We start from the raw sequence: 11590 nt of genomic DNA, 5'->3' as shown, positions 1-11590 counted from the left end.
TCGAGCGGCGGGGGTGGTTTGTCCCCGATCCAGATCTGGATCGAGGGGAAGGGGAACGTGGGGAGCGATAGAGGGAGGGGGAAGTGTGGCGATGGTTGGCTAGGGTTCGATCGCCAGGGGGTTAAGGGAATGAGTGGGGGCGGCTGGGCCAGTTGGGCTGGCCGGCTGGTGGTTCTGATGGGCCAAGGCCCAGTGGGGCAGGGGGATTTCCTTTCCTTTATTTTTGTTTTACTTTTCTTTTCTCTTTTTATTTATTTTGTTTCTTTTCTGTTTCTTTTAGTTGCTATTTATTCTAGTGTTAACAATATATCAAAGTGGCACCTAAATTGTTGTTACCAATTATGCCACTGCCACATTAATTTGCTACCCAAAGTAAAATAGTTTTGTAATTAATTATTATTTAAAAGTATTTAAATAATAGTTTTCACTACTGTTTTAATCATTTTAGAGTATTCTAACATTTTATAAAAGTGTGATTTCTCCACCATAAATACCTAGGCATTATTTGGCACAAACCAAACATTTTAGTTTTAGTGTTTGAAAACTTTTACCGTTTGACTTGATTTTGAATTTGAATCGGTTTCGAACTAACGCTAGATTAGCAACAGTAACCGTGGTGACGTGGCATCATTAACGGAGGCTTACTGTAGCTTAATTATCCGGATGTCACACAAATTCAAAATATGTGATTTTTAAATGTAGGGATTGAATTAGGGATAAATTAGGGATTACACTGCACACGGTTTGTGAAAGCGAAACGTCTGCGATAGACGTGAAGATCGGACACGTTTCTCGGATCCACTACGTGTGCGATTAATCTCTACTGCACACACGACCATCCAAGAAAAAACATGTGCAATTAACAACAACATCGCACATAGTTCCTTCTTATTAAATGTTTGCGAATGCCACCTTATCACACATGCTTGGCAATTATGGGCTGTTTATGATGTTGTGGGCATCGCAAATTCGTTTGGTCATTGAAGAACGCGTGCGATAGGTCTTCATTCAATGCGGATACGGCGGATGAATCGTGTTGGATGTATTCAAGCTTCGCATACAGTTTTATAGGAACAACTGTACGCACTCTTACATCGAATCGCATACAGTCGAGGAAAAGTAAATGTGTGTGATTGTTTGCTTATCGTACACGTTCTATAATTATGAACTGTTTGTGATGGATCGCGCATCGTAAACGTAGTACCACAGAATACCGACTGCGATGGCAATGCGATCACAAACGAATTGTAAGGATGAAGCGTTTTGGATACTCGAGATATCAGAAACAGTTTTATAGGGACAACTGTATGCATCAAGGCTCCCTATCCCCGACGATTTCTGGGTCGTGTGGGAAGGACCCCCCCTATCGCGGTCACTCATTTGGCGACGGTTCAAAACACCATCGCGGAAAGGGGTAGAAAACCGGTGTGTAGCACCTCGCTGTACCAGTGACAATTCCTTCCCATGTTCATATGAGCATATGTCGTCCTCCTATGCGTATGAATGTATACTATTGGTTTCATCGCCATATGTAGGTGTTTCAAGCTTCATATACCTTCGAGGTTCAATATGGGGGCAAACCATTCACCTTGACCCATTGTTGGACAAAAATCAACGAGTGCCCAAAGTTTAAGGAGCACTATGCGGCCCAGAAGAAAGGTAGGGGCCTCATTGGCCGTCGTCCCAAGTGAAATTGAGAAACGACCGAGGGGGAAGACCAAAATTCCAAGATGGATGAAAAGCGTGATGCTTCGACACTCACCTTGCAAGAAACTCTGAAGGGGTTCATGACCCAAAAGGAGATGTAAATTAAGAAGAGGGAAGAGAGGAAGCGCCGAGAAAGAGGAGGCAATGAAGCCCGTCTTTGACATTCAAAAGAAGAAGCTCGAGATCGATGAGACCAATGCCCGGTCAAGAGCCGAGGAGGTGGAGCTCATGGTAATCACGAATGAAATGGAGATCATGGCGACTGACTTGAGCAAGATGTCCACGAGAAAAATGGTTTAGTTTGAGAAGGCACAAAAGTTAATGCTCGGCGAGTGATTATCTTATGGTTGGCCGAGATGCGATTGTTTTGTATGTTGGCGTGAATGCCGACATGAATTCTAGCTTCATTTTGCAATCTACTTGCTATATTTGATGATGAAAATATATTTGCTGAAAAAAACCGGCGAGGCATTCCAAATGGGTCGGCCGGTTGGGTGCACTGTCTAGGAAAGCACGGACAAAGGGCTTCGTCCCCTACAACCAATCCAAACGAATAAAAAAGGACAAATTCCATGTGCATTTGCGTCGGCATGGAGTTGCCCTAACGCCTCTAATTTAACAGCGGAGCACTTTCGAGAGGTAAACGCTATTGTTTTTGGGTAAAACAAGGGACAAATCGAGTGAAAAAGACAATGGGGCAACCACTACTTCTACCACCACCTGCCAGCGGCGGCCTGCAGCCAGGCAACTCACCTCACCTCGCCACCATTTGAGTTTCTTCGGAGATACACAAAACAAAAGAAAAGCGCAAGAGCAAAGCAAGCATGCGAAATGTTCCACACATACCACTTACCAACCTTCTCTCCAGTCCTCCCTCTTTCCCCGCCCCTCCCCAAAATCTAAAGGAATAAAGCCACTCTTAGTCTTAAGCTTTGTCGGGATTCATCTGTGGGCAGGGTCAGTCCCTTGCTTCTTCCTCGGCCGGGTGATGTAGCTGCTGCTGCTGCTACTGTGGCCGATCCGTCTCCTACTGTTTCGCTCGTGCCTTGTGGTTTAATTTGCCCAAGAGGCAGGTGGAGGAGGAAATCTGGAGATCTCTCAGGTGGACTCTCATCTTGTTCCTCTGCTTGCCCGCTGCTACAATGCGCCTCTGTTTGGTGCGCCTTTTTTGCGTTTCTTATTTTGGATCTCAGGCTGCTCTCGAGGGCTCTTCTCGCCCTTTTGAGTTTTCTGGCCAAATACTTTTTCTAGTTGGTTAAGTTTTCGGAAGAACGGAAAAAATGCTACAATTATTTGGGAGAAGTCTTGATAAACTATCACCATTCTTTGTAAAATATAGAAATCGAGCTAGAAAAGAACTGAAAAACAAAGCAACCTCCTTTCCTCCATAGCGACAGGATGTGAATGTTTCTCCAACCTTGCCTAGCTGCTTGATTACCACTACTCCACTACCACTAGTACTCTACTCGGTGCTAGTTTGGTGTAGGTTGCTTCACGTGTTAAACGCCCGCACGCCATGATCCAGCTACACTTTCTCCACTGCTGAAAGCATTGAGGCCCCCGGTCAGGCCGCCGACGCATTTGGTTGTCCCCGCCGGCGGGGGTTTTCAGCCCTACCCCCTCACTTCCCTGGGCGTCAAATCCACACCTCCCGACGTCGGGAGCACGTCCTCCGCCTCCCTCCGGCGCGAGCACGTCCTCTCCTTCCTGCAACCTCCCTCGTGAGCAGCGGCGGGCTCAGCCTCATCACGCTCGCATCTTCTTCTCTCTCGCACCAGTAGCGACGCCTCGGGTGGTCATCTCCATCCTGCGACCTCCACCTCCCTCCGGATCTGCTCCTCTTCCGGCCTTTCCCGAGCAGATCCGGTAGCTTCTCTCCAAGTAATTGGTTCCATCCCTCCATATTACAATGTATTCAGATCTATTGCTTGTTGAATTTTCTGGGAAGTCAATTGATTCGTTGGTTTATTCATGCCCAGGATTATTGAGCGATTTTATTTGAAAATTAGTGTTGGGTTGAATGAGTGTAGACTATAGTTGTAACAACAGTTTGCAAGGCATCAGCAGCAACTCACTAGTTTATTCTTTGCAAATTAAATTAGCCAGTGAACTACATTCCCCATTTGTTTGATGTTGACGTCTTCCGCGTGCTTTAGCCGAATCATTGATCACCGAGGATGAAGTGAGCATGCCCCTCTTCTGCTCAGTTTACAAATAATGTCTCATGAAGGTTGTACCAATCACTATTATTTGATTAAGTTGAGCAATTGTAGGTTGCTTCTTGATTACAATTCATGACACAGACGCATAGGTAGTTATTGTTCGATGCCTGCTAAGAATATGAGCTTCGTATCTGTTCACATTTCTGATATAGATTTTCCTATTTTTGTTGCTCAAGTACTTTTTGACTTCTAGACCAAAACTGGTATAGATGATAAATGGAAGATCGAATCTAAAATGTCAGCACTTTGTCATTTTCTTTACAAGGGATTTACCTAGTAAGCATTTTCCACTGTTATGATATCAACCTAGTTTAAACTAAATGGTGTCTTCGAAACAAATGGAACATATACACTAACGTCATTTTCAGTTTGCAAGACAACAGTATGCTGGCCAAAAATTTCAGCCTGAATCTGCTCCATAGCTCTGTTATGTTGGATATGGCCCAAGACGCTTCTTTCTTAATCTTCTCTATTTTAGCAAGTTCTTGAAATTTTGCTAGCACTAGATGTCTAGATGCAGCTTGTGCTGGACTTGGTGCAGAATTGTGTACAGGAAGGTTCTTTTTTTGTTAAAGGCCACATTGTTTTTCAAGCCCTGACATCATTTTCTTGAGCAAACTTCTAAATGTTCCATTATAGTATCAATTTATAAACTCATTTAAAAGAGGAAATGCGCTAACTCTTGTTAAATGCTATTATAAAAAATGAGGATGACTTTTCTGTAATTTATGCAAAAGGGTATCTAGTACCTTTTCAGAAGTATCTGGTCAACTTTGGCCATTTAATTGGTCATAATTCAGCTCAGTGATCCATCGACAATCAGTGTTCATTCCTCAGACTATTTCACTGGGATTATGGATTATGGTTATCCAATTCTACAAAAAAACGGTGAAGTTCTCATGTCAGTTGTTCACTTGTTCTGGTGGTGATAGAATTATAACAGGTTGGTAGTTGCTTTTGTGAAGCTCCTTTGTCAGTGTGAATCACATATACACACATGAGGGTTTTGCCGTTTGCATGTTAATCGCTTGTGAAAAACTCATAAGGTGTGAGAGTTCTTCATTGCTCGTTCTGTACTTACAGTTTCTTATCATCTGCTAGGAGTTTTGGTTTTCTTGTACTGGTCAGCCTTGCATGATGAAAATAGCATTTGATATATTTTGCTTCTGCTAGTAAACTTGCTCCGAAAAATCACAATCTGATAGCTTATCTTGGTCAAAAAAATTTGGTACGATTTAGGGACAAGTTGAATCTGTACTTGCACAGTTCATGGTGCAATAATGAAATTCCACTCTGATGATCAGAAGTAATGAAGAGTTTCCCGTTTAAATTCATGAGAAACCATATACCAAATGCATCCCAACAGAATCATTTGTTTGTAAATCACAACGACGCTTGAAGAAACCATTTTCTTTTGTAATATTACTTTAGTTGTATTGCTCCAGTTTATCCCAAATAGCATCAACTTGTTGCTTGAGTACATGACTAACTAGAATGGTGAGCCTTTTCACTAGTCTTACCATCATCTCTTTATGCAAACCTATTTATGCTTGAAAACAATGTTCCAAAACTGTTGTAGTATGAAGCAGTTTACCAAATTGTTGTATTCTGAAACTGCCGTTGACTTCCTAATTGTTTCTTGTAATTTGGGAAACGTCGAGCTGCGGTTCCCAACCGATGTGCAGTGGAGAAAAGCCAGGAGTGACCATTGCCTTTCAGCTTGCCTGTTCAGAAGTCTCACCACCCCGGACATGATGATGTTATATTTTAGTTTTTTTGTTCTAAGACATAGGTCCAGGACAACCCTGCAGTTCTTGCATTTGCATCAGCATTTCTGATAGACAATATTGATTCATTCCAATTTGTGTTCACCTTGCAGTTCTAAAATTCAGAACTTGTTGAGCAGTGATGCTCTTATTTACAATGGTTGCTCTTGTTCTAGTACATATACCTGGCTGCAATATTACTAGTGGCATATGAAAATAGTCCAGAAAACAACTTGATTGCAGTGATAGATCGTTACTAGCTGCAATATTTGCAAAATTATTGTTTTCATACTGAATTCGGACTTGTTTGTGTGCCTGGAGCAAACCCCCTGTTGCCTATTGCCAAACAACCAAAGGGAAAGGGGGAGATCATCCCCACGGGAGAAGGGGGTCCCTTGTGCCCGTGAAAATTCCCCACATGGGTTTGCTACCCTGGGTTTTCCTTCCCTTGCAACCAAACAAAGCCTGAGGGAAATTAAATGCGCTAGCTGTCGATCCCTGTACGTGTATGTGTCGGTGCTGCGATCGGTCGCCATCGTGGGAATTTATTCCCCTTGTTCAGCCTCAGAGTAACACCTTGTCCTTGATTCCCTTCCAACCCAAGATCATGTCTTAATTACCGCAATTTAATTCGGGAATCCGTCATTCTTTATGGGCTTGTACCGTGGACGTAGATGCTCACAGTTGCGTTTAATTAGCTGCAATGTCTGATCTGTGGAGCTGTGCAACATGGGTACCTAACAGTTTTGCTTGTATGTAGGATCAGGACACTGGTAGTCCACTATGGAGGCGCCTTCGTCATCCCCTACTCTGCAAGATCATCTCTCCCGGCCAACTGGCCCCTTGCATCTCAAAGTATGGGAGGTTGTATGCATTGCCTTGGGAGTGTTCATGGCGGTCATCTTCTTTTTAACTGTCTGGCTCACTATGCGGAGTAGGAAGAGGACCAGACGAGCATCTGCAAATATCCCAGTCACCCAAATCCCTGCCATTTCCAAGGAAATCAAGGAAGTGAGGGTGGAGCAAGTCCCTGCAACTGACTTTGGGGCGCATGACGGAGTCCTGCTAACGATCCAAGACAAGCCTGGTGACCGGGAATCAGACAAGGTCATGGTCCATTTGGGTGTAAGCAAATCGAGACGTGGGGATGAGAGCCACTCAGGGTCATTCCGTTACATGGACAAGGATGCAGGCTTTCAATCAGCTGAAGAAGGAGGGTCGGGAACTTTTCGTCAAGCTTCAACTCATGGAATAACCGCCCCTTCACCTTTGGTTGGCTTGCCAGAGTTCTCCTACCTTGGCTGGGGTCATTGGTTTACTTTGAGGGATTTGGAACTTGCCACTAACCGTTTTTCCAAGGATAACATTATTGGTGAGGGTGGATATGGTGTAGTTTATCGTGGTGAGATCGTCAATGGCACTCCTGTTGCTGTCAAAAAGCTTCTCAATAACCTGTAAGAATTGCCTTATCACAATTAGGCCTGCCTGTTTACACTGCCCATATATGTTCCTCCGTAACAGAACATCCTGCTTTATATTGAATTTATTTTTATCAAATGATGTTATTTGATCTTGTAGAGGGCAAGCTGAGAAGGAATTCAGAGTAGAAGTTGAGGCTATTGGTCATGTTCGCCACAAGAACTTAGTCCGTCTTCTTGGTTACTGTGTGGAGGGTACTCAGAGGTACTTTGTACTGTCTTTCACTGTCATATTCCTGTTATATCTCTATTATCATTGGTCACATATCGCATTTACAAGAGAAAAACATATCCTTGGTACATGTATTACCAAGCAAATCATTTTATTCTTGACCTTCAATGCTCTGCAGAAAAATAAAACTCGTTTAACTGCAATGATTGTATGGAATTCTGTTGCATCATTCCTTACTTCAAGTGACCTTTTCAGGATACTTGTCTATGAATATGTGAACAATGGAAACCTAGAGCAATGGCTTCATGGAGCTATGAGTCACCGGGGCTCCCTTACATGGGAGGCCCGCATAAAGATTCTTCTAGGGACAGCTAAAGCGTGAGTTCTCCCTGAAATGTCCTTTCTTTCTGCTAATGCCATGTCATTTATTCTTTATCTTGCCAATTGGATAATGCAATCATAAAGGTCCCGAAATTGCATCATATTTCTACCTGGAGCTAATTCTACATTAAATAGTAATTGCTCTATAACATATTGTCATTCACGATGGAAGTGAGGCTTAAGCTGAATGAATTCCTAATACCATGTCTATCTTGTGTAACAATTTAATTCAATATTTTTCTCCTCCGAATTAACCATGTAAATACTTTCATTCAATTCATTGCAGGCTTGCTTACTTGCATGAGGCAATTGAACCGAAAGTCGTGCACCGTGATATCAAATCTAGCAATATTTTGATTGATGATGATTTTGACGCTAAAGTATCAGATTTTGGTTTAGCCAAGCTTCTTGGTGCCGGCAAGAGTCATGTAACTACTCGGGTTATGGGAACCTTTGGGTATGTTGGGCAACTAATGAGCTAGAGTACAGTTACACTATGTTAGTGATAGTTAATAATGTGCTGCATTTACTCATTGCAGCTATGTGGCACCAGAATATGCGAACACTGGACTGTTGAATGAGAAAAGTGACATTTACAGCTTTGGAGTTGTTATTCTAGAGGCAATTACAGGGAGGGATCCTGTTGACTATGGTCGCCCGGCAAATGAGGTATTTGTGAGTTGTCAAAACTGTTTGTTAGATGCATTCTGCTTGTTTTTAATACCATCAAGTGGCAAGATATCATTAGGACGGTAACATTAGGATGCTTCTTATCTCAAGCAGCATTTGTGGCACTAAATTAGTATCACTAGATTCGTTGTGAAATGTACTTTCATAATATACCAATTTGATGTTATATATGCTAGTACTCTTTTGTATAAAGTTGGTCAAAATTTGAAAACTTCGACTTAAGACAAAAGGTAGAAGTACACTTGTTCGCGGACGGAGGGAGTACATATTATCATTTACCAGTTTACACCCTTGTTAACTTGATAGTGTTCATCTATGCATAAATAGCATAACTTGGTCATTCAGAGCCTTGCCAGTACATCTTTATGCACCATGAGGTTGCGAATTAATCCTCAACAACAACAACAACAACAACAACAACAACAACAACAAAGCCTTTAGTCCCAAACAAGTTGGGGTAGGCTAGAGGTGAAACCCATAAGATCTCGCAACCAACTCATGGCTCTGGCACGTGGATTGCAAGCTTCCACGCACCTCTGTCCATAGCTAGCTCTTTGGTGATACTCCAATCCTTCAGGTCTCTCTTAACGGACTCCTCCCATGTTAAAGGCTGCGAATTAATCCTCAGCCTTTGTAAATTTCTAGGCATGTGCTAGGGGCACACTCGCATGCGTTGTGTGCACGTGTTGCAGTGTGCATGCTTGTCCGTCTATGTTGTGGTCTGAAGAGGGCATAACTTGATCACTTGTAGGATAGAATACTATTGACCACATTGAATTATAAAAATACATTGCTCATAAATATCTTTCATGTGATGCGTAGTGTCTTGCATTGTCTCTTCAGTGAAATCAGGGGGTCATTCCTTGCGATATTCCAACTAACACATGATTTTGTGTCGTTTGCAGGTAAATCTGGTTGACTGGTTAAAAATGATGGTTGCTAGCAGGCGTTCAGAGGAGGTGGTGGATCCCACCATAGAGACACGGCCTTCGACAAGGGTTCTCAAGCGTGCACTTCTAACAGCTTTGAGGTGCGTGGATCCGGATTCAGAAAAGAGACCGAAGATGGGTCAAGTTGTGCGGATGCTGGAGTCAGATGACCCAATTCCTCGTGTGGTACGTAATGTTTTTTGAAAGATAAAAAAAGCAACTTCATCCTTGTTTATGTCATGCATGTATTCTTAGTTACTTTTAATTGTTTTTTTCGATACATTTCATGTGAATGTGTGGTGGGATGGAACCATTCATTCAATGAACTCACACTTGTTCTCATATATGTTGACCATTGATTAATTATGATAATACTGAAAGCAGAAAAAATGATGTGAGCAGGACAGGAGATCGAGGCATAACCGCGGGGGGAGCACCGAAATGGACTCCCAACGGGAGAACTCCGACACGGACAAGAGTGACAACCCAGATTCCAAACCGAGCAGGAGCAGAGCATCATCTTCCAAATGAGCACACAAGCACTCACATTTCTCCAACAAGCTAGTAACGATGGAAGCTTTGACCACAAAAGGGCTGATGAAAAACGTGTATTTCGTGTTGTTTCTGGACGGTTGTAACATTTTTATGTATGATTTATTTGTAGAGGCTATTCGTTTTCTACTACCTAACAATTTATTTGTACCTACACCAGTTGTTGACGATGATGTGCTGCTGTAAGTTGTTAACAGTGCCGTGTACAGTTGTAGGCTCATGAGTACTGGCACAAGAGAGTGTCTTGTGAATTTAATGGAAAGTTGTTGTCCGTCCTCTTCTCAAATAGGCATTTCATTTCATGAAAAGGCAAAGAGTGACCAAGCAAGAAGCACATCGTCCATTGCTTTGCTCGCTAGGAGAGGTCGAGAGGCCACCACACCTGCCCAACGTACAACAGCACGAGCCCCCACCAAGGGAGGAAGAAAATGAGATCCCACCACACCAAACCTCACCTCACCTCACCACACATGTACAACAGCAGCCCACTGCATGCGCGCGCGGTGGCTGAGCCGGCAGATGGGTTGCTTGGCCGGGTGTGCAGCAGCGGGGCCAGAGCCTTGACGACGATGCTCAGTTTGGCCGGAAATCCGCCTCGTACTGCACGCACAGGGCAACCACGGCAGCCATCTGTTTGCCACAACATAAAAATATGGTGAGTCCTCACTGTCACTGCTAATTACGTACTCAAGAAAATGGTTCCTTGTTGTAACAATAAGCAATGTGCCTCTAACACTCTTGTCTGCGCCGATTTAGCATAGATAGATAGTAGTACTCCCTCCATCCGAAAATACTTGTCATCAAAATGGATAAAAGGAGATGTATCTAGACGTATTTTAGTTTTAGATACATCCCTTTTTGTCCATTTTAATGACAAGTATTTCCGGACAGAGGGAGTACTAATTACGGCGAATATGGAACACAATAATCTGTTTCAGGTCTACTTCCAGCATGTCACACCTGCATCCCCTTGACGCAGTGGGCAGCTGTGGTTGGCTGGGCCGGGTTCGGTTCACCTGCTGGGTTCCCAGCAGGAATTATTGTGCAGAGCAAATAGGTGAGTTCCACGTGTTCTTGTGGGCCTAGAGCTTCAATTAACTTAAATTTAATTTATTACAACTGTTATGGTGATGGTTGATTTTATGAGCTCACTAGTAGAAAAGGGGGCAATGGTCCAGGCCGGGTCAGCCCATTAGTCCCGGTTCAGTCCAGAACCGGGACCAATGGGGGCATTGGACCCGGTTCGTGAGCCCAGGGGGCCGGCCGGGCCACGTGGGCCATTGGTCCCGGTTCGTCTGGACCTTTTGGTCCCGGTTGGTGGGACGAACCGGGACCAATGGGCCTGGCTCCTGGCCCACCATCATTGGTCCCGGTTGGTGGCCTGAACCGGAACCAAAGGCTGCCCTTTAGTCCCGGTTCATGCCACGAACCGGGACCAATGAGGTGCCTATATATACCCTCGCCCGCGAGCAGAGCACTCCAGTGCTCTGTTTTTCTCTGGCCGGCGAGGGGAGGGGTTTGTGGTGCTCTAGCTCACCTCCTATGCACATGAGGTGTTCAATGAAATGCCCGAGCCACACTAGTTAAGCTTTCTCCTCTCGAAGCTCGACCTCAAAGCTCCATTTTCCTCGAGATTTGTCTAGATTTAGCGGTCCGTCACGCCCCACCTCCGTCTTCACCGCCGTCGATCACC

General features: G+C 43.9%; 1 protein-coding gene across 1 annotated transcript; it reads left to right on the top strand.

Annotated features, from left to right (window-relative positions):
• Positions 1 to 3145: 3145 nt before the first annotated feature.
• On the top strand, positions 3146 to 10168 carry LOC125543404 (probable receptor-like protein kinase At5g18500). Its single transcript, XM_048706734.1, has 8 exons — positions 3146 to 3588; positions 6456 to 7149; positions 7274 to 7378; positions 7601 to 7723; positions 8013 to 8183; positions 8266 to 8395; positions 9322 to 9531; positions 9748 to 10168. Exons 2-8 carry the CDS (start codon positions 6479 to 6481, stop codon positions 9874 to 9876), a joined length of 1539 nt encoding a protein of 512 aa, XP_048562691.1. The 5' UTR covers positions 3146 to 3588; positions 6456 to 6478; the 3' UTR covers positions 9877 to 10168.
• The last annotated feature ends 1422 nt before the right edge of the window (positions 10169 to 11590 follow it).

The sequence above is a fragment of the Triticum urartu genome, chromosome 3 (assembly GCF_003073215.2).
Source record: "Triticum urartu cultivar G1812 chromosome 3, Tu2.1, whole genome shotgun sequence".
In the NCBI taxonomy this organism is placed as follows: Eukaryota; Viridiplantae; Streptophyta; class Magnoliopsida; order Poales; family Poaceae; genus Triticum; species Triticum urartu.
Note: the sequence above shows the minus strand (reverse complement) of the source record. Positions and strands in the feature narration are given on the sequence as shown.